At 34.4% G+C, this 23,574-nt stretch overlaps 1 protein-coding gene across 6 annotated transcripts in view; it reads left to right on the forward strand.

Annotated features, from left to right (window-relative positions):
• The window catches only part of ACTN2 (actinin alpha 2), an 83,669-nt gene that overhangs the window by 49,440 nt on the left and 10,655 nt on the right, over positions 1 to 23,574 (forward strand). For 4 of the 6 annotated variants that reach the window (XM_074262485.1, XM_074262487.1, XM_074262488.1 and 1 more), the window contains exons 6-15: positions 1,476 to 1,554; positions 3,875 to 3,956; positions 8,031 to 8,116; positions 9,475 to 9,567; positions 11,576 to 11,806; positions 12,357 to 12,504; positions 14,981 to 15,131; positions 16,986 to 17,094; positions 18,632 to 18,772; positions 22,349 to 22,531. In XM_074262485.1, coding sequence (XP_074118586.1) covers positions 1,476 to 1,554; positions 3,875 to 3,956; positions 8,031 to 8,116; positions 9,475 to 9,567; positions 11,576 to 11,806; positions 12,357 to 12,504; positions 14,981 to 15,131; positions 16,986 to 17,094; positions 18,632 to 18,772; positions 22,349 to 22,531 — 1,303 coding nt within the window. Of the gene's footprint in view, positions 1 to 1,475; positions 1,555 to 3,874; positions 3,957 to 6,390; positions 6,477 to 8,030; positions 8,205 to 9,443; positions 9,568 to 11,575; positions 11,807 to 12,356; positions 12,505 to 14,980; positions 15,132 to 16,985; positions 17,095 to 18,631; positions 18,773 to 22,348; positions 22,532 to 23,574 lie in introns of all 6 variants that reach the window. The other 2 variants (XM_074262486.1, XM_074262490.1) reach the window with 2 other exon arrangements.

Raw genomic sequence — 23,574 nt, forward strand, 5'->3', positions numbered from 1 at the left:
TGAGAATTTAAACTGATAAAGAGGAGAGAAGACAATTTCAACAGATTAGAGAATCTGAACTGATAGAGAGGCAGGAAAAAGACAATTTGAACACAAGATGGAAAATATTGTGTATGTGATAACACAATGAAATTAACTTGATTAGAGCAGTGGGATATGTTTGAAAAATTTGAGAATCAAGAATGGTTAGACAAAATGGAGGACCTTGAATATCAACATAGAAAGTTTGGATTTATATCCTTATAAGCAATAAGGGAATATAGATACTAGTAACCTCATGGATCAGTGTGGTTTTGTTAGCCAATTGCTTGTCATCTCCCCACTTATCCATTTTCTTACAATCACCTAGAAGAAAAGTCTGTGTTAGTCAATTGCTTGTCTTCTTTCTACTTATCCTTTTTCCTGTAATCATGTAGAAGAAAAACTTAAAGATTTTGCCCCTTTTTCTTGATGTTAGGCAGTGGACTGTTGAGTTAACAAGCTAATCAAAAGGCTATGGGAAAAAGCAGAAGACATGAAGATCATGAAAGACCCACAAGCTATATAATTGAGTTTACTTCTTAGTATGTGAGACAGAATGAATAATCAATTTCAATTCCATTTTCTGAATGCCAGAATAAGATAATTTGCCTTTTATGGTTCTTTGGTAAAGTATAGTCTCTGCATCTCAATCTTTGCGCTCACTCTTGTTCTCTCTGTCTCTCTTTTTCTTTGTCTCTGTCTTTTTCTCTCTCTCTTTCCCTCCCTCCCAACCTCCTACAACTGTACCCCAAGATATTTATGATACTCCAGCATTCCTTGGATTTTCACTTCTGAGAAGTTCAGGTGAACCTAGGAATCTAGGTGCCCTAGTTCCAATCCCTACTGGCATTACTGTAAAAAATTTTTTTCTAATAATTTTTATTAGTTCTTTCCCAGGTAAACTCCTATTTAAGGTATCAAGGCTTTTAAAATTAATTGCATTCAATGTTAACATTAAAAGAAAATCATAAAATAAGAGGTCTTTAGCTATTAAGAAGGTAGAATCAGGATTTATACTTTAAAATAGTTATGTAATACATTTTTAGTTTACAAATAGATTGTATTCCAAAAATTAATCTCTAAATTGGTTTGGAAATCTGAAAGTATTTTTCTAAAGAAACCATGTTATACTTGGTCATTTAGTTCTCAAGTAAACTCAGAGTATTAAAGCCTTAAAAGCAAAAGTACAGTTCAGATTGTTTAGTTCAATGAGGAAAGGCTCATCTCTGGTAAGTTTGAAGTTTGATCAAAGGATTGGGAAAATTGTGGTGGTATCTGTAGGTGCAAGGGGAAAGGGGAAGGAGGAATGAGAGAACTCATGTGATTTCTGACTCCCACAAAATAAGGGATTAATGGTCCTAAGCAGAGAAGTATGGGACTACATGCAGCACTGTGCCAATGTAATCACTTACTTGATTAACTTGTATTCCCATTCTTTTTAATTCCTTGTGAAGCTGGAAAGATGGCCTTGGACTCTGTGCGCTCATCCACAGACATCGACCTGACCTCATTGACTACTCAAAGCTTAATAAGGTCATTCTGGGTGACACAGCATGCTGACTCCTTAGGGTCCTGACTTGTGTTCCTTTGGCATGTTCTCCTAAAAATGAGCATAAGCACTGAACTAACTCTAGATATACTTCCTTTCCACTCATACCATAAAAAGGCCTTAAAAAACCCAGTAGTGTTATCCAAGCTAACCTTTCCTATGAGCGAGAAGCATGGTTGCTGGGTCAGACATATGTGTGTTTTTTACTGTTCTGTCTTTGCATTCCTAGCTGCTAGCAGGGGGCTTAATAAGTGTTTGTCTGATTAAATTAAGTAAGATATCACAAGTAAAAGTGGGGGAACACCCCAGTCATTCCTTTTTTATACAAACTGAATTGATAGATTGATTTAGTTTTATTTAATCAACAGTCCAAATATGTCATTCTTTGGAGATTTTATTTAATGGATTATGAATCTGATCTAATTCATTTATCTGGGAGGAAGAAAAACCTTTCCCCTTGAGTTTCCCTTTTATTTTCAGGTTTATTTAGTTGTAAACACAGTCATCTTTATTGCTGGTGGATTTGGTTCCCACAATTCAGATGAAATATGAAGGTACAAATGTTAAGAGATAGACACAATATATTAAACATAGTTTACAGTCCTAGAGAATAAAGGATGCCATCTTTAAGAAATGTTAAATTATAAAGCTTCCATTTCTTCTTTAATGTACTTTCTCACTAATTTGAAAGTAGAGACCATACTAACTCAGATTTATGTAGTGCTTTATTGTTTAGACTAGAGTATTTTCTCAATAACTCAATGATACAAATATCATTTTCATTTTACATATGGAACCATGGAATGGATATGGAAACTCACATTTACTCAGCAATCTAGATTTTCTAGTATCCCTTGATCACAACGGCCTTGTGAAGTAGGCCATATAAATAACCTTATTTCCATTTTTTAGCTAAGGATATGGACTCAGAGAGATTTAAGTTACTTACACAATATCATGAAACTAGTCATGTCAGTGCCATCTAGGTTTCTTTTATTCTAGCATTGTAGGTCTAGCATTTTATTCTTCTATACCCTTCTGTCCATCCATCTTCAAATTAGAGCAAACCATTACCCCTCCGATGCTTTTAGGATGTTTTGTTTTTCCACCATGGAAATGATGTCCTTTAAAAATGTTGATGGCAATATAACTCACAAATGGTAAATAGCTCTTTCAGATGTTGGTAACAGAAAATTTCTTTTTGGTTGCAACTGTTCTTGGTTAGCTCTTTTGAGGATATTTTTATTTTTGTTTTTGGGCATGGACTTTGCTCCGACTTTATATTGCTCTTAGCTGTGTCACTAAAGGAATAAATGGAAGACTAATTTCCCTTTGGATTTTTGCATCAGGCTGGACACCACTGACTTAGGTATCACCTGAAGGATTTACTGGTCACTATTTAAAGAATGCACCTGAAATAAGATGATGCCTTACAGAAGAGATAATGCCTTACTTCCCCATCTGCAAAATAAAAGTGTTGGACAAGGTAGTGGAAGTGGAGGTGGTGTAGTATAGTGGGAAGAGTCTGGATTCAGAGTTAGAGGACCTGAATTAAAATTGTGGCTCTACCATTTATTATCTGTGTGACTTGGTGAAAATCTAATATCTCTGGATCTCATCTGTAAAATCAGGTGTTTAGACTAGATGAGATTTAAGACCCCTTCTAGCTCAAAACCTGGAAGTTTCTGAAAAACAGATTTCAAGCCCTTTTATATAAAAATTTCCTAACAGTATTTTCCAAAAGTAGAATGAGCCATGCCAATAGATAATAAATTCCTCATCCTTTAAATGAAGCTAGGTGAATACTTGTTAGAGAAGTTGTAGAAGAGATGCCTTCACAGATGTACCATATGAAGGGACCTTAGAAAGTTCTTATACTCAAAAAGTTCATTCCAGATATTTAATAAAATAAAACACATTAAATGATACATTTTCAGGACACAGGGTTTTTGCCCTAAGAACTTTGTGATTCATTTTGCTGTTTGTGCATGTACAGTTTGTCTTGGTGTGAAATTGATATATGTGTTCCCAGAATAATGTAACTGCACTGTGGTGTCTTTACTTATATTTTTCTCCAAACGTTTAGGTTGAAATGCATCTTATTGGAGTGGAGTAGTAAGGGAAATAAAACTAATTAAGACATGATATATTTTAGTGAAAAAGTGTGTGTGTGGGAATGTAAAGAAGGATATTTCTTTCAGAAAGCAAAATATGTAAAGAACATTGTTAGCAACTATTGAATTTTTTTTAAAAGCTATTGGTTATTATTTTTATTTGATTATTCCTTTTTATTTTTCTGTACAGGATGATCCTGTAGGAAATATTAATCTGGCCATGGAAATAGCCGAAAAGCATTTGGATATCCCCAAGATGTTGGATGCAGAAGGTGGGATATGAATTGTACTTAGTGACTTTTGATTTTATTATACTAATCTCTTAGCTCTGTGCAGTGTGATTTTGCAGCATTGTATTATATTTAATAAGTTATCAAATCAGTCATGCAAATGTTATTGCAGAATTTTATGTATAATGTTTGCCTTGAAACTCAAAAGTGATTTGAGAGCAGAGAGAGAGAGAGAGAGAGAGAGAGAGAGAGAGAGAGAGAAGACAAGACAGACAGAGAGAGAAGAAATCTCCAATTATGATAAAACAGATAAGGAAAGAGAACCAAACAAGAATGCAAGAAAGCAAGAACATAGATTATATATCTACTTTTAAAAATAAATTTGAAAATGATTTCCTCAAATTTTAGCAGAACAACACTTTTCTTTCATCATATGGACTCTAGTAGTATAGCAAGTGAACCTAAATGTAAGATATAAGAAGTCTAAAAGAACTATAGAATTGAGCCTGTTTCTTTTTAATAGCAATTATGCTTATCAAATTAGAAGTATTTGCTTATCAGGGGTGACCACTAAATTTCCATCACTTTCCTCTGAACAAGTTTCAGATATTCTAAAGATCTGGAAGAGCTTCATCTTTTTCCTTAATGTCACATAGTATCATTTATGATTGTGTCTTGTACCACATGTGCTTTTATCCCCTTTCTGTGAATACAGGATGAGTCAAAATTTCCTTACACCTAATTTAAGTCACTTTCAACATAGTAACTCTGATTCTCTTGTCTCACCCTGTATTTATTATTAACACCTCCAGGCCAGCTCTATGTTGCCATTCATTTGGTCTTAAGTAAACAGTAAATCACGTGTTTTCTATTATTTCCCATCAGTCATTTCCTTCTTTATTCATTTATGGTAGTCTTAACTTTATGTCTCGAATTTTTTTCTTTCTCATTTTTTAAACATTTATTGAGCTATTACTCTTTTAAGCAGAGCATTGTATTTGAGATGCCAGCACTTTGATCAGTTTGTTATGGTCTCTGCTTTAAAGAAATACAGCCCGAACACATAATAGTTAAGGAATATCATGAGAACATTTGTTCTTCATTTTTCACCCTCTTTTCAAGCTCTCTTTATCCTTGTGGACTCTCTTTTGCTTGGATCCCGTAGGAAGTAATGACTCAGGGAATTCTAGAGTGATGGAGGGCAGAAAGGTAAACGGGGGGAGGTTGCCAAATCTCTTCAAGTTTGTGGAGTAACTTCCTCATGGCATAAAATTGAATTTCCTCAGTTGCACCCCTGATTCAGGAGTCACTCATTTCCTACTGGATCACTCTAAATACCATTCCTTCTGATATTGTTGACATTCCCACTTTTTCCTGAAATTCTGACTTTTGGTTCAAGAATGCTTCCATTCTTCCTGCTTGTCAAAGAAGTTAACATTTCGCCTACCCTTTCCTCTATTGTCTCATGTTCTTTTCTTCTCTTTGTTCCTTCCTCTTATTGTACAAATGTAGAAGACTCACAAACTCCTTTGGCTCATATGCTGTTTTGTCTTTTTACAACACCATTTTATGAAAAAGTGATGGCAAAGATTAAGAACCATGACCAGTATAGAAATAGTAACACTTTTTAATATGTATTATGTATTTTTTCATCCCATAAGTTCTCCATGTTCATTTCTGGTAAATGCTGAATTATTAAAGTAGCATTACACTTTAATTCTCTTACCTGTCATTCTTCCATTATGATGTTGCTGATTAGTCTCATCCTTGAAGGTCTCTCATTCCATCTAATGAGTCCTTCTTTACTCCATGTTGTTGGTTGCCCTGTTGGTTATGTGTCTATTGTAGAGTAGTAAATGGGAACTTTGTCATGCCTAATAGATCCATTTGTGAAACTAACCACATGGTCTATAATTTTACATTTGGTGAGATTCTTCCTAATCTTGACCATTCTACCAACCAATATTTTAAAAAGAGACGAGTTCATCTATTCTAGTTCCTTCTAATCTAGTATAACCTCTCTTTTTTATGCTCTTAATTAGGGGAATGGGTTTAGATTAGCAGTGAATATATATGTACGTATGAATATATGAGCAAAAATCTTGATGATTCTTGCTCTTGCATATCAAGATCATTGATATAGTTACCTCTCCCAGTACTTATCTCCTGTGGAACTCTAGAGCTGGACAAATCCTGGAGATTATAAATCTAGCCTTAGCCTTGGAGTGAAAAATATTCAGTAAGTAGTCTGAGACTCCTCTATGGTAGCTAAAGTAGACATACTATTCTCTTTGGCGACTTTTAAATCTTTGTGGGAAGTGATGGATTTTTATAGGTGACAAACCTTGATCTGATCTATAAAACCATCCTAAATAAGCAAGAATCCCTTACTTCTCTTTCTCTGCCTGACGGTCAGGCAGCAGAAGGCTATTGTCTTTAGAATGTCCAAGCAGTTAACCTTCTTTTTTCTACACAGATTTAGTATACACTGCCAGACCTGATGAAAGAGCCATAATGACTTATGTTTCCTGTTACTATCATGCATTTGCTGGTGCACAGAAGGTGAGGATGTAAATGATGAGCAGCCACCTCTCACCCTTCACCTTCTGTATCTTAAATTTTTTCCATTGTTTGTTTTTCTTTTTATTTTCTTCCTTCCTAATAAGAAAACCTTTCTGGTGCTTAATAGGTTTTTGTCTCTTATAGATTAGTTTTCTTTGAAATCTCCTTTTTTCCCCATCTGTGTAGCCATCAGCAGTTTATGTTTTATTTTCCAAAAGCTTTCCATGCTGTCTCACAATCCCACATTCTTTTTTAACAACAGTGTTTTGAAACCTAGTGGCCAGCCCTTGTCCTGGAGAATTACCACATGTCCATCTAATTGAATTCTGTCCCTTGCGTAAACCTAGTGCAGAAAGAATTAAGTTCTAAATTGGAAGAAGAAAATATATAATGTGCCAATATGCCTTGTACAGGAAAGGAAAATTTGAGGGCAATCGAGTGGGTCTGTTTTCTCTTTTTTTATTTAGTATTAGAGGAGTCTTTATGAAATATTCACATTCAGAAATGTGACAATAAATGGTCTGTTTTCTCTCTCTTTTTGTTCAGTGTTAGAGGGGACCTTTGTGAAATACAGCATTCACAAATGTGACAATAATAATCAATGAGTGTACATGTTGTATATCTTTCTTGTTTAATTTATGTTACTATTAGCGATTTTTAACTGACCTGGTAAGTAAACACAGTTAACATTAATGACTCTGAGTCCATGCACAGTCAAATTCAGATTTCAAGACAGAAGACAAAATAGTGATAGGGATGCAAAGATAAAACAATAAATCTCTGTAAATATTGCCAACATTCTGTTTGTTGATGTGCTCCTCAGAGAAAACCAGAAGCACTTGCATTTTCATCTGGTTCAGCCAGTTTAAAAGGCAACTCCATGTGGGCTTGATTATTTATTGAAAATAATTATAATGTCTTATTGTTCAGTCATTTTAGTCATGTTCTACTCTTCTTGACCCCCATTTGGTGTTTTCTTGGAGAAGATACTAGAATGGTTTGCCATTTCCTTCTCCAGATTATTTGATAGATGAGAAAACTGTGGCAAATAGAATTAAATAATCTGCCTAAGTCACATGATTATAAGTGTCTGAGACTAGATTTTCAGGAAGATGTCTTCCTGACACCAGGCCCAGAATTCTATTTATTTTGCCACCTAGTGCCCATAATTATAATCCTCTAATGAACAATAACATGAGTTCTCACCTTAATAATTTAACTTAAAAAAAAACACACACACACAAAAGCAAAAACACTTGAAGACTGGGAAAGAGACAGACTCATGGTTTGATTTGCTTTTAAAATTATTGTCTATTTTTATTTTTAATGTTTGTTCCAACAAATCTAACATGGGATTTATTCCAGTTTTCTGTGTTCTCCATGAAGCTCAGGTTGGGGCAGATGCCCATTCAACATAGAGAAAAGTCATCAGATCAAATAAAAACACACTCTATTTTTCCCTTTGTTTTCTTTGATTTTTACTCTTCATTTGTGTATGTGTTTGTGTATGTGTCTTTTTTTCTTTTTTTTTTTTCCTTCTTTCCTCCCCTTTAGACATTGTGAATACTCCCAAACCTGATGAAAGAGCTATCATGACTTATGTTTCCTGCTTCTACCATGCTTTTGCTGGAGCAGAGCAGGTATCAACACTTGGCCCAAATGGGGTGCTATGTTTGAGTTTTTGGCTTGATTTTTTTTAAATTGTGTGTTTTGTCTGTTATGTTTATTGTGCTTCACATCTTACCTGAATTAAACATTTTGAAAAAAAAATTTTTTAACCATTGGCAAGTGTAATAATTTAGTAGATTCCAAAATGTTTTTTCATATCTCTTATTTTGAGATGTTTCTTTCATTTCACTTATAACTAAATACATTAGTATGTAGAATTTGCTACATTTAGTTAACAGTAAAGGGAACATTTGAAGTGAAGAAACAAGTGTCCTTTTAAAGGCTCTTAATTGCTGTCTGTGTACAAGCCTGCCCATGTTGAATGATTTATTCTAACATCTTTAATATTTTCAATTAAAAGAAAATTTTTGTTTAAAAGGAATATCCTTTTGTTAGTTAATTTTAACTTCAGAAATATTTTAATTTCAAGTGTGGTTCTCATAGTTTCCCCTGGCTTTCTATATATTTACTTATCAGTACTTCTTGCTACTTTTATGAATCTGTACTTGGTGAATCCTGCCAGATGGACAGATTCGGGTAGATAAAGCATGTTTTGTTTCTTGCATCCAGGAACCTGCATGTTTCTTAGGGCCACTTTGGAATTGAAGACAAGAAAGTGGCACAGTTTAGGGATTATGTGGTGAGGCATTGATTGGAATAGGGCATAGGCCTGGAAGCCTGGATATTTAAGTATTTCCAATTGACTCAATATGATCATGGCATGAGTTACTGTACAGCACATCACCTCAGCTTTCTTTTCATAAAAGAAAAGCTCTATTTGGGGCAAATTCTTTTGAGAAAAAAACTCCAAAGAACCCAACATTGGTAATGTACTTTGAGCCCTGTGAAGGAATAATATCTCATATCTCATGAATTCAAAGTATTCTTATCAGAGGAAAAACAGATGTGCTTTTTGTTCAGTAGCCTTCTTTTAATCTTGAAGTCAAGGCAGTTGGAAAATAGATATTAAAAAGCCTGAGATCTTAGTATCCTTGGATGATTTCATGGGAGGACTTTCATGGGAGGACCCTTCTCTCCCTTGCTGTTAGGTACTAACTTATTTGATGCCTTAAAAATATGTTGTTTTTACTCTAACCAACTTGGCTTGCCATTTACATTTATATGAAAACTGTAGTTTAACTATAAAGTGACCTACAGTATTCAGAAACATTTGTATTCTATCTTATTGTTCCCTAAACTAACACACATGATCTGCTCCACTGGCAGTAACTTCATTTCCCCTCATTACCGCCCATTCCCTACTACATTCAGTTTGTATCTGCACATCAATATCAATAGAGCTGTCCTGTTTACCTATTGTGTTTTACAGGCCGAGACAGCAGCTAACAGGATATGTAAGGTTCTTGCTGTGAATCAAGAGAATGAGAAACTGATGGAAGAATATGAGAGGCTAGCAAGTGAGGTAAAAAAAAGACTGGTGAACTACAATGCTATCAATACTTTATCCAGATAAGGAGGCCCAGAGGGTGATAAATTGATTGCCAGTGTTATTTTTGTATTTTGCATCTCAGGTGGAGTAAAATGTAGGAATAGACATGGATCTTGGAGGCTGCTAATCTTTCAGCAACATAATTATTGGCAATATCATAGGAGAGATACTTCAGACAATCCTAAATTGTATTCATTAGGGGTTATGAGAGTAGTATTTGATTATATTCTTAGCTGTGATGGGGTTAAACAACTTTGAGGATATAGAACACTAACTGTAATGTAGCTTTTATCCAAAGCCAGGATATTCATTCTCTATCCCTAAGTCATGTACCCTATAATCTGTGCTGAGAAACCATGCTATTCCCCTGAAGCACTGTCCACTGCTGGCATCATAGGAATTTGTCTAGCCTACTGGTGGCGGAAGTTCCATCTATTGTGAATATATAAAATTAGAGTTATAGTAGTGTTCAAGAGTCTTCACCAAAGTACTTGAATAGGAACTGGTCATGACTCAAACTAGAATCCTGTATAGAAAAGTAGATGTTATATACTGTATTTCTTGATATCTAGGGCAGGGAGTGGGGGGGAAGGAGGGAAAAATTATAACACAAGGTTTTGCAAGAATTAATGTTGAAAAATTATCCATGCATATCTTTTGAAAATTAAAAAGCTTTAATAAAAAAATTTTAAAAAGAAGAAAAATAGATGTTAAATCTCTTTTCCCTAAAACCAGGGTTGCAAAAAATAGCCCTTTTCTCATAGATTGAAGAAGCTTGATTTCTTTAAAGATACTGTTTTCCTCTAAGTGGAGATAGGAGAAAAGAAGTTGTATATATTACCTCTAAGATGGACAATAGTGATATGCCAACAATTGAAGATGGAAAATAATTTTAGCATTGAATTATGCATTCTGAGCCCAGGTAGTATTTGAGGAAATTGCATCCATTCCAAGATACAACTTAGCATCTTATCAGATAATTTACATCAGATCAATCTAATGTAATAGTATTATGTGTGTATGTTGACAACTGATTAGATGTCTAATCTAATGATTCTGGCCCAAATTTAGGTTGGGCCTGAAACCTTTGGTCCTTTTCTCTCTTTACCATGTCTCTTCTTATTTTTTATTTCACTTCAACTGCATGAAATATATGGGCATCATTCTTAAGGAAATATCCTTTAAATTTAATTTGTTGTCATCCTCCAAATAGGCAGAAAGGTAGTTTATGAGTGTGCTTCCTGTAATTCACTTATAAAATCTAGATTTTTAATTTGCAAGGTATAATGTGTACTTACTATTCAGAAATTCCATCATACTTAGACACAAACCTTATAGAGTTTTTTCAAGCGGAATAGATTAATGATATGTATTTCAGAGTAGAATTAGTCTCAGAAGTGTAGTTCCACTTCTTTCTGGCAAATGACTTCATTATAAGCATAGGCCCATTTGAAGAGCAAATCCCAGATGATATTTTGAATTAAACCTAATCTTTTGCCAATTTACATGGAATTGCACTCTTACCATGTAAGGATTTTTATTTGGAAATTCCATCCAGCATTTGTCTGCTATTGTCTGGTTCCTGAGTTTACTGTAAATGTCACATTTGTAACACATGGCTTGCTTTGATATTTCAACTTCTCTATTGCCCAGGCAAAAGGTGATAGGTGATTACTAGGAGTAAGAATTATAATTTAACTATATTAATTAGATAGAATAGGTAAGGAATTTCTAGAACTTTATTCATACTATAGCCAATGAGTCCTCTTCCCTCTGCCCCTTTTATCTCCTTTTAGTCAATACCTAATATGTAGACCTTTGCAAACCGTAAATATAAAACTATATAAATGTTAGCTTTGTTACTATTATTATGTTTGTATATCAAATAATAAGATTCCATGTTTTAGATTAGGGATTTAGTTTGTTAGAGAAAGAGTTTTCTTGTTACTTCTGAAAATTATTTTTTTTATTTTGGGAGTAGCTTTTGGAATGGATTCGTCGCACAATCCCCTGGCTAGAAAATCGGACACCAGAGAAGACAATGCAAGCCATGCAAAAGAAGCTAGAGGACTTCCGAGATTATCGTCGGAAACACAAGCCCCCCAAAGTCCAAGAGAAATGTCAGCTAGAGATTAACTTCAACACCTTGCAGACTAAACTGAGGATCAGTAACAGACCAGCTTTCATGCCATCAGAAGGCAAAATGGTTTCAGTACGTAAAGTTAACACCTCCATTTTTTTGAGGGACACTCACTTGATTTAAAGATGCTTAATTTGGAAAGTTATGAACTTATGGAGTACTCTGCTTGGCAACTTCATTTCTTAACCATTATTAGTTACTTTGGAGTGATTGCCTATTGTCACATGATTTTAGTGCTTTGAGCTCTTTTCCCCCATAAGCAATATGGAACCTTAGCCCTTATTTTTGGTACATGGGAATATCTTCCCCTATTTATGAGCTGATACAAGGTATTTTCTTGGGGCTTTATTCTGTTCAGATTAAAAGCTAAACATCTGGAATTTTTTTTACCTTGTTTCAGATGAATATCAGATAGTTGTCAGTTGGTGAACATACTTTGGCTAAATAAACCAAAAGCATTTTGTAAATCATTGAAGATACTTGGTAATTTTATTTTTAAAAAAAGTTCAGTAATTATTTCAATAAAAGCATTTTCAAACATGAATTATAGGCTTTTTAAAAGATCAAAATAGCAAAGATGAAAATAACCTGTGCCTTTTCTTTTTTCCCAAATTTCTTCTAGGATATTGCTGGTGCTTGGCAGAGGCTAGAACAGGCTGAGAAAGGTTATGAAGAATGGTTGCTAAATGAGATAAGGAGACTGGAACGCCTGGAACATCTGGCTGAGAAATTTAGGCAGAAAGCTTCAACTCATGAAAGTTGGGCATATGGTAAGCAGCTTAAATTACAGGTAAGAGGTTAGTTAGAACTGAGCTGTGATCAGAAGAGTTGGAAATACCATTGACTTATGTAACCTTGGGGGGAAAATGCTTTCTCCTTTTTGTTTCAATGCTTCTGAATGGAATTCCTTCAGAAGGCATATGAGAAGATTCATTTTATGATCCAGCTAATAGCTATTGGCCCATTCAATCTATTTTTAGTTAGTTCTTTTCTACAGTTATTGGTGCTGCTTTTACTTTGCAGTTCATAACCCACATCTCTTTTACCAAGTTCACTTGAATTAAATGAGATACTTATATTCTTCATTGGTATTTTTTTATTGCCTATGCTGTATCCAAAACTGGCTTAGTCATTATAGGGAAAATCATCTGGCTAAGCATCTGCCAGTAGAAAGTTGTTGAATTCCATACAAAATCCAATTTTCCATTTTTAAAAAGTCAACAAAGTAAAAATGTGAGTATACTAATTTTATTGTATAATCCTGCTCCTTTATTTTAGATTCATTCTAATTTTCTTCATGGCTTTATCTAGTCAAGGCAACAAGCATTTATTAAGAAATGTTAGTATTACATACCAGACTGGGAATACAAATACAAACAGAAAGACAGCCCTTTTTTTTCAAGGAACTTATATTTTAATTGAGGAAGACAATTCGTAAGAGGAAACTGAAATTGGGGTTGTGTGTTGATGAAGCTGTTAATGCAGTAGAGGCAGCATTCTCCTTAAAATGGGGTTCTTGGGGGACACTTCAATCAGAGGAAGAAGCTAGAGAGATGGAGGATACTTTTGTTGAGATTGGGAAGGGACTCCAAAAGGTTGGGGTTTGCAGACATGTGTTGTGAAGTATCTCTCAATATAAGAAGTCCAGAGTTGATTGCAGAGGGTGAGTTTGCAGGATGAATAGGTTTCCAAGGCATTGGAAAGAAATAGTAGAAGAGTTGAGTGCAGTCTGGAACAGAGTGAAGACAATCCTGAGCATATTTGCATAACCATGGTAGTAATTTTTTTTTTAGCACTTTATAATCATCTATTCTGTGTGCTAAATGGTAATAATAACTTGCGTAAACATAATGTTTCATTGTCATTATCTCCTTTGATCTTCATAACAACCACTTCAGATGGGGATTGTAGATATTATTATTCCTTTTAGGGGATGGAAACTTGAGACTGAAAAGTATAGAAATTTTCCTAAAGATACCCAGTTAATAATTGACTTCGGTTCAGATTCTCAACTCTTACTCTAGTAAACTTAGCCTGTCTTTCATATTGCTTCTTTATAATACTGCTATTTTATAATACTGATGATAAAGTTTATTCTTTTAGGGGAAACCTAAGTAAACCCCAAATTCAGGCTTTAGGGTTTTGCTTGGCAGAATTATAGGATTATTAATAAAACTAAATTGTAATATGATAATCCCTAGGTTTGTCTTTTTTGCTTCTACACCACAATGCAGGATTCTAGTATAGAGAATCTGTGAAATACAAAATCCCTCAAGACTACCTCCATGCACACTATTGAAATAAGAAAATAAAGAGGAAATTGTTGTTCATTTGTTTCCAGTTGTATCTGACTGTTTGCCACTCCATTTAGGATATTCTTGACAAAGATAGTGGTTTGCCATTTCCTTCTCTAGCTCATTTGACAGACAAGGAAAATGAAGCAAAGTTAAGTGACTTCTAGAGTCACACAGCTAGTAAGAGTCTGAGGTCAGATTTGAACTCAGGAAGAGTTTTCCTGATTCCAGACCTGACACTATCCACCTAGCAAGACATTGCTTCTGCTTTTCTCACAAATTATCCTTTGCATTCCTTTTCATCCATTACTAATCTCATTATAAAAATAGTTGGTTCCTAGCCTCCTCCCTCCCTTTTTTACTTTGTTTTCATTTATTCGATTTAAATTGCTCTCTAAAATGAAGAATATAATCTGCTTGAGGTAAATTGTCTTCAATTAAGTTTGGGTCAAGGTGATGATTATGCCACACTCAGAAGATTTGGAAAATATTTATAGGGAGATAGGTATAGTTCTAGGAATAAAAATCCCTGTTATATCTGAACACATACATTCATGGGAGTTAATAGAATTAAATCAAAATGAAACTACAGAAAGAGTAGAACAAATGGATGGTAGACAAAATATGTCTAATTGCCAAAGGTAGAGTAACACTGAGTTATTAGCTAAGTATTGTCCTAGAAAATTAGGTTACATCCTAAATGAATTGATGTTTCCAAATATGCAAATTTATGCCTGCCCATTTTTCTTCCTTCCTACCTACCCTCCACCCCTCATAATGATGAAAAGGCTCCTGAGAGAGCATTGATGTGAGTGATGTCCCAACTTCCAATTGACATTATTCTTCCTATCTTGGTTCTTTGGAGTTATGATGCTCACAGGGCACTCTGTAGCTATGAACAGACTGACACTGGAATCAGAGTATTAATAATCCCTTACCACAACCTTTTCAGGCAAGGAACAGATCTTGCTACAGAAGGATTATGAGTCTGCTTCTCTGACTGAAGTCCGCGCTTTGTTGAGGAAACATGAGGCTTTTGAGAGTGATTTGGCAGCTCACCAGGACCGGGTGGAACAGATTGCTGCCATTGCCCAGGAGCTGAAGTATGTTCTATTTCAAGGCATGCAGCTGCTGACATTTAGCTGATAAACTCTTTCCAGTGAACCTGATCATGTCGTAGGTACAATGTAAGAATTCCACAGATAGCTTCTCAAGTAGATTATCCTGAGTCCAGCAGGGGAGACCTTCTCTCTTCCTGGCCTAAATTTAGTAAGAGAGCCAAGCTGGGGAATTCTACAGCAGGAGGTGATTTTGTGTGTGTGTGTGTGTGTGTGTGTGTAAATTTAAATGAACTGACTTAACTAATATTCTTAGCACTATTAACTATATTGCCCAGAACCAACTCTTGAGGAGTTAGGAATATAAATGTTAAATATGATTGGACTGAGGAAGATTAAAATTGTTCCAAAAAAAAAGCTATCTGATTTATGATAGGGAAAAAACTCAAACTCACTATATCATAAAATGAATTCCATCCTATTGTGAAGATGGTTTTAAAAGGAAGACTAATGTTACTATATCACTGACCTTGACAAATTCTACAAGTCCTAGATAAAAAGACCTTAAGTTAACTTCTTGGGAAGCTTCACTTAACTATTGTTAAACCAGTAGCATATAAAGATTTTTGCATTCTGTAATGAAGTACATTGGTTTAAATAATATTATAATATTAATAAAGAATAAGTAATAATTCAGATTTTCCTTGAATTCGATAAAAGCAAATCCCTCAATGACATGAGTTCTTTTCCCCTGTAATGTGTCCCTAATACTCAGTAAACATTGAATGAAATAATTATTTCTTGATTCTTTATAGGTTTTTTAAATTTATTCAGTCAGCTATCTAGGGCCTTCTTTCTTGTCTTTTCATTGTTGAATCATATTATTTCTTATTGAACTTGTTTTAAAACAGGGGAAAGAAAAGGAGAAGAAATTCCTCACTCCAGTTTGCTGCTTTTTAAATAGCTAATAAATAATTTGGAGTAGATTTCAATTTTTACTAAAGTTTTAGGATAATTTTTATATTTCAGTCATTTGTGTGATAATCTCTTAATTTCCATTAGTGCAATCAAAAGATGTTTGCATATAGCATTTAAATCTTATTCTTATTTCATTGTTATGAATTCTATTTCTTTTCTTTTGACCAGGAATGAGTTGATGAGCACTTATATTTTTCAATGAACTTTAGCATCAAACCTTATTTTATAAAGAGCCCATTCAATCTATACAATTGTTTCTTATAAATTGAAAGGAGATTTTTCCTGGAAATTTTTTTCTCACCAATGGCACCAAGTAAAACTGTCTATTTCATTTGTCATGTTAAAAGAGTTTTGCTTTGTCCATATGAGGTTAGGTCAATGTTAGGGAGCCCCTCTTGTCCATCTAGTATTCTACTTTTAGGGGCTAAGTAGGGTATCTTTTTGAGACAAGCCAAGGACACAATGCTATGGAAGCTATTCCCACTCAGCTCCTCTTGATGTCAGCAGAATTCTAAGGTCTGTCCTTCAGATCAGAAAGTTGGCTTTGTTACAGATTCACTGCCAGATCTTCTTAAAAATACTCATCTCCAGAGGCCTGACCTATAGAACTAAGAGACTGGTAGACTTATGCCAAAATTCTAAGTACAGGCCATACTTTTCACAAAACCACAAATACTATGTTTATAATAGAGAAAGAATAGAAAGCCATTAGCCAGAATTTTTAAGGTTCTTTTCTACATTTATCAAAGGGTAATGATGATATAACATAGGTCTTGATAAAGTTTGAAATTGAGTAGCGATCATTTGGGTCAAAAATGTTTTTGGTTTCCTAGTCTTTGGCTGTATTTGAGTTGTTAGCCTAAGTACAATTTTAGTACATCTTCACAGGAACAGTAAACTTTTATTTCCACTTTGCCTTAGTGAACTGGATTATCATGATGCTGCGAGTGTCAATGACCGATGCCAGAAGATCTGTGATCAATGGGATAGATTGGGAACACTTACTCAAAAAAGGAGAGAGGCCCTGGAGGTAAAACTTTGGAGCTGCCTGTTTGACATAAATTCTCTCAGCACAGAATCTTTAATTTCCTTCACTGTTTTTTGCAGCTTTATAGTATTCACAAGTACTACACTGTAATTGTAAGCCAACTAGGAATCACCAAAGAATCACCAAAAAAGATTCCCTATCAAAGAGTTGAAAAATTAAGGAAATCAAGCCAGAATAGGGACAAATAAATCAAAATTTTGAATATTAATGCATATCTATGTTGGCAGTATATAATTACAATAAAAATATTTCAAATTTCCATAAATTATGATAGAATCTCATAGGATAACAACTAGTGCTAAGAAATTCTAAAACTTTCCCAAAGAATATATCTAGTTGAAATTAAACTATATGAAAACCCTACAAGAGATGAAAAGTAAGAATGGAAAAAAATGTAGAATTTGAATGACTTTGTCACCAATGGGTGACATACAATAGGATAATAATAATAATAATAATAATAATAATAATAATAATAATAATAATAATAAACATTTGGCAGTTCGTTGAGAATGATTTCCCTCTATACATAAAATAGGAATTATTTTCATTTTCTGATCTTGACTCTGATGAAACTTAAAATAGTGACTTCAGTTCTCCTAAAAGCCAACAGACTATTTTGTTTCCTCCTTCAAGATAAATTAAAGAATAGGTTTATATACATAAAATTGATAGGGTAAAATGGTTCAGAATGGGAAAAACATTGAATCCAAATGTGGAGGATTTATATTACACTGGATTCAATTCCTCTGATCTTTCTTTGTCTCTTTCCCTACTTTATTACAGGATGTTTGAGAGAAATCTACAGTATTTATAATAATGCTCTCTTTGCCAATCAGATCCCCCCAAAAAAATCTTTTAAGAAATAAAGAAATAAATGTTTATTGATTAAATGTACCTGAATATTACCTTCTTCCTGTGACCTGCAAGGCAGAATAACCCCTCCAAACTGCACAATAGAGGGAGAGTTAAGAAATCCAGTTGTCGTTACTTCTCTTATTAGTTCCTCTACTAGTTGACCTCAAGTTAGTTACTTAATTTGCAACTCTGCTTGCATTTATAAATTAAGGATGATATAGAATAGTCTGTTAGCCAGCACTGTTGGGGGGAACAATATTCTTACTAAATTCTAGTTGAAAGCAAACTACTATGGATACTATAGATGACTACCATTTTAAAAGAATTAACATAATTAAATGCACTTAATTATTATAGTGTATATGAGCATATTATAATATACTTGGCAAAAATAAAATATACTTAACACTGAAATTACAGTGAACATAATCTTTAACTTGGAAAGCACATTAGCATCTTGCAATATCTCAGAATCACTACTTTGAGCATCAGTTAATGCATGTTACTAACAGAGATAGTACCTGGTTACCAGGTAGAAATGAGTTTGCTTTATTAAAATGCTTTTCAGTTAAATCAGGAAATGTTTTATTTTATGAAGAGCTTTTATATTTCCAAAGAATTTTCAATATCACCAGTATTAATTTTTCTTTCATATATATAGAGGACTGAGAAATTGCTAGAAACCATTGATCAGCTTCATTTGGAATTTGCCAAGAGAGCTGCCCCCTTCAACAACTGGATGGAAGGTGCTATGGAAGACCTGCAAGACATGTTTATTGTTCACAGTATTGAGGAAATTCAGGTAATTGAGTTTCAGAAGAGCTTCCTTTTCACAGGAGGAAAAAAATTGACATATTTAGGCTGGTACTACTGAAATGATAATACATAATCAGAAAGCCCAGATTATTTTTTTTCTTCTCTGCACCTAGTATGGTACTTTGCTTCTAATAGGCACTTATTTTGTATTTGATTATTTTGTAATGTATTTGTTTGAATCATAGATTAATTTATCTCATAAAATCTTTGAATGTTATTTGCCTTGACCATCAGGACAATTAGAAAGTGGAAAATTCTAAGTAGTACTATATAGAGAACTTGGTGAATACACAATTTTGCTTTTAAAATCTTAGTGTGATAGACCAAAAAAAGGCATGACTTTTAGCAGATGAGACATCACTGTATATTATGCACTTAGTGATTAAGATTTAGAGAAATGTGCTATTTATGAAATTTTGCTATTATCTCAAGGAAAAGTATACAGTTTAAAAATAAAAAGAGAAAAATTTTTGATCTATTCCATAAACAAAGCATTGTAAAAGTCATATTTTAAATATTAAAAAAGCAGCTTCCTCGAAATAAGTTTTTCTTTTGAAAAGGAAAGGCAACTTAAAAATTCAGTTTTCGTGCTTATGTTGAATATCAGTTAGTTGTAACTATACAATTATAGTTATATAGTTCTGTACAAGGAATTTCACAAACTGGTTGAAGAGGGTGGAACGCTGGAGAAATATACTTGAAACAAGATGTTAACTTAGTGGAACTGATCAGGTCATCGTTCTCTAGTTCACATATATACTTAGTACTTAGTATGGTGATATAATGGTTCTCTAGTTCACACATATTCAGTGTGGTGTAATGATGCAATTGTACTGATGTATATAAGAGCCGAGAAGGACGGAAATAAGACATTCTATCTTTGACCATCCTTCTAGTGGCTCTCCTGCCTCCTGCACTCCTCCACTAAGATCAAAAGTAAGTCAGAGTCAGACAGACTGTGGAGGAGAGACTGAGAGAAGGAGAGTGTGAGAGTGAGTGTGCTCTACCTCAATCTCAAACTTGAGACTCAAGAATAAAGACTTTAGACTCTATTCCTGACTATCCTTGTAGCTAGTATCCTGCTGAGACCAAGGCCCATCTGGAGATCCTCCAGAAAGCTAGCTGGAACATTACAGCTGGTACTCTTCCTCATGTTCCATGTACAATTTCCAGTGATATTTGGGATTTAGAACTAGAGTATACTTAATGATGAAATTGAAAAACAGGGAAATTTAAAAGCTTGCCCAAAGTCAATAATGACCAAATAGTGCCAAGAAAATTGTAGAATTGAGATTCGGGATATGTTATCAGATGCTCTTAAAACCTCTGACAGTGTATTCAAAGAGTTTTCTGCAGGAGATCAAATTTCAGGATGCTATCCATAGTTTATAAATATACTAAGGTTTATAAATAGGATAAATAGAAAGGAAAATTATTTTACTCTCTATGTCACCAAACATGCTATAAAGTGTAAAAGATATGCCAAATGTTTAGATTCTAATTCAGGGCTTAAAAATTATAAATTGGACTTAGGCGCCAAGTAAATTGGTTTAGTTTTTAAAGAAATAAAAATTGAAATAAGAGGCAGAGTGGGTTAAAACAGTCTATTTCCATAAGATAATTTTTCCCTTAATCTTAGCTCCTAACCCAAATTAAGATTTAAGTGGAAAGTATTTAACAGAAAAATCTTGAAGGGGAAACATGTCTGATAAAAGTAATCTTAGGTCATAGATAACAAGTTAGCCAGAAGTTCCTTTCTTCTCTATTCCTTATCTTTTTCTACCTTCTCTTTCCAACCTGAGCAAGTATGGTAGAAGCTAAAAAGCCTAATTTACTACATCCTTAGCAATTTGTGTTGTCTGATGTTGGAGACTTTCTTTCAAATTACTGGGATGATAAATCTCAGAGGTCCCTAAGTGGAGAAGAACCCAGTATACGTCTTTGAAATTTGGGCTAAGCAGGTGCCAAAATCTAAGCTTCATGATTCAGTTTCCAGGTGCCATGGAGACCAGAAATTGTCTAATTTAAGCTTCCATGCAGAGAAATCTCCAAGAAGGTTTAGACTTAAGTAAAAGTAGAAAGATCTATTCAAATGCAAAGTGTGGGTTTTTTTTTTTTTTGGTATGAAATGATTATTTTGAACAATGATAATAAGTTCCAAAATAGTTTCGATGGTTTTTCTTTTATATTATGTTTAAGTACAGGCTGACAATCAAAAGTCTTCTAATTTTAGAATAGATATTTTCTGTGCAAGTGATTAAGTGAACTTAAGAAGCCCAGTTTGAAGTTGAAGGTTATTGCTTTATTCTGAGACAGGTTAAGTGCCAATAATTGATTTGTTGCAAAATCCAGAGTTAGCATTAACCTCTCACTGGTTTATCATGCCAGTAACACCTTTATGCAGCTGTACTTAAGAGGATGCTGTCAAATACTTTAGGTCCAAAGTATAGGTCTGGCAAAGTATAGTTCTTATTAAACCTGATGGGGTAAAGAAATAGCTTTTTGTCCTTTTCTTTTACTGGGCTTTAGGATGAATTTCTCTTGAATTGTTAGGTTTATACATTTGCTAGAAGTTGAAAGGAGATTAAAGAAAAACTCATACAAAATATCACAAAATTAAACTTCATTGCCTCCAAAAGAGTGAACCTATCCATGAAGATGAACAAGGAATTTTGTTGTTGTTTAGTTATTTCAGTCAGACTCTTTGTGACTCCACTCCCATTTGGGTTGTTGGTTTTTTGTTTTTGTTTGTTTTAGTTTTTTTTTTTTTTTCAAGATACTCTATTTGTCATTTCCTTCTTTGACTCTTTCTATAAATGAGGAAAGGTTTAAGTGACTTGTCCAGGTCACACAGCTAGTAAGTGCCTGAAACTAGGTGAACAAAGGTCTTCCTAATTCTAGGCTGGGTATTCTGTCTGCTGCGCCACCTAAACCAGTATTGAAAAACAAAGTTGTTAATTCATCCTTTAGTTTTGTTTTTTTTTTTTTAAAGATTCAGGGCTATAATCCAACATTTTTTTTATTAAGCACTCAATGTGCTTTACAAAGGTTAAAAAAAAAAAGAGAACGAGAGAGAGAGAGAGAGATGTTTCATGCCTTTAAGGAGCTTATATTTTTCTGGTTTTATCTAGGCACATACTAGATTATTGTATTTCCTCTAGAATCCAAATTATGCCCATGTCGAAATAATTTGATTTGTATGTATGTAATGATAGCCAACAATTATATTACTTGCTATGTCCCAGGTCCTCTGCTAATATACGCACTTTGTAATTATTAACTCATTTGAGTGTCGCTACATTCCTGGGAGGTAGATGCTAACATGACTTGACAAAGGTCAAACAGCTAGTAAGTGTCTCAGATTACATTTGAACTCAGGTATTCCTGATTCCAGGCCACCAAGAATGTACTATAGAAGCATTAAAAAAAAAAAGTCAAGTTTCCTTACCACCTCCCCTTTGCCGGATAGATTCTCAAGGATAAAGTAATACAGAAATGAGTATGTGAAGGTCCCTTACACTCAATTAAATCAGACTTTCTTCCCTGCTCTACTTCCCTGCAGAGTTTAATCACTGCCCATGAGCAATTCAAAGCAACACTGCCTGAAGCTGATGGTGAAAGACAGGCCATCATGTCCATTCAGAACGAGGTGGAAAAGGTGATTCAAAGCTACAACATCAGAATCAGCTCAAGCAATCCGTATAGCACTGTCACCATGGATGAACTTCGTGCCAAATGGGACAAGGTAGGCATTTGGACAGGAGGTGGAAGTCTAGGGAAGTAGCAACAAGAAAAGTGGTGGTAAGGTTAATAGCTAAAATACTTGAGGATTACCTAGGAGTCTCTGACTTCCCACCAGGGTCTCCTAATCTAGTGGACTAGATGTCACAGAGCACCCACTTCCTTTTTCTGTGTGTCTCTAGCTCTTTCTCTCTGTCTCTTTCTCCCTCCCTTCCTCCCCCACCTCTGTCTCTGTCTGTGTGTGTGTGTGTCTCTCTCTATGTGTCTCTTTCTTTTTCTCTCTGTCTTGCTCTTTCTCTCTCTTTCTCTGTCTCTTTCTCTGTCTCTGTCTCCCTCCCTTTTTCTTTCCCTCTCTATTTCTTACACACACACACACACACACACACACACACACACACACACACACACACACACCCCTTCCAAAGATAGAATGTATCCAATACTATTCCTTGGAAATTTTTGTGAGAAACATTTTTTTATTTGAGGGGAAAAAAGTAGAGATTGTTTTCTTCTGAATTATTGATAGGGAAAAGTTCCAAATGTTGGATTAAGCAAGATAGCTAATGATGTGAAAGCAGGGAAATTTTACAAGTGAATAAATTTTATGGCATCAGTGTCTAAAGTACTTACTTGCTGATGTGGCTAGTATAGATACCAGATGATGATAGGCACCAAATATCAAGGTTTGGTCATGTGAAGAACTCACAATGGCCACTCTCTTGGGCAAAAGGTAGATTTATTTAGAAGTTACAGACAAAATGAAAAATATAATAGACACTATGAATGGTAAATGTGAAAGAGAGTGGGAGAGCATATAAAAGACAAATTCCTTAGACGAACTCAAAAATACTTAGTAAAAGGGAGTGCCTCATGAGGTTGGTATTCTATCTTTTAGCTAGTGGGCTAAATCCTAAAAGGGACTTAACATCCTAAAAGAAGTAGTTATAAGGAGGAGAGACAATGTAAGACTTGGTGGGGCTAGGAGTCACCATGTGGCATGGGGGAGGAATAAAGGGAAAGATACCAGTCACATAAGTCTGCTTGTGG

This window comes from Sminthopsis crassicaudata, chromosome 4, assembly GCF_048593235.1.
Source record: "Sminthopsis crassicaudata isolate SCR6 chromosome 4, ASM4859323v1, whole genome shotgun sequence".
Classification (NCBI taxonomy): domain Eukaryota; kingdom Metazoa; phylum Chordata; class Mammalia; order Dasyuromorphia; family Dasyuridae; genus Sminthopsis; species Sminthopsis crassicaudata.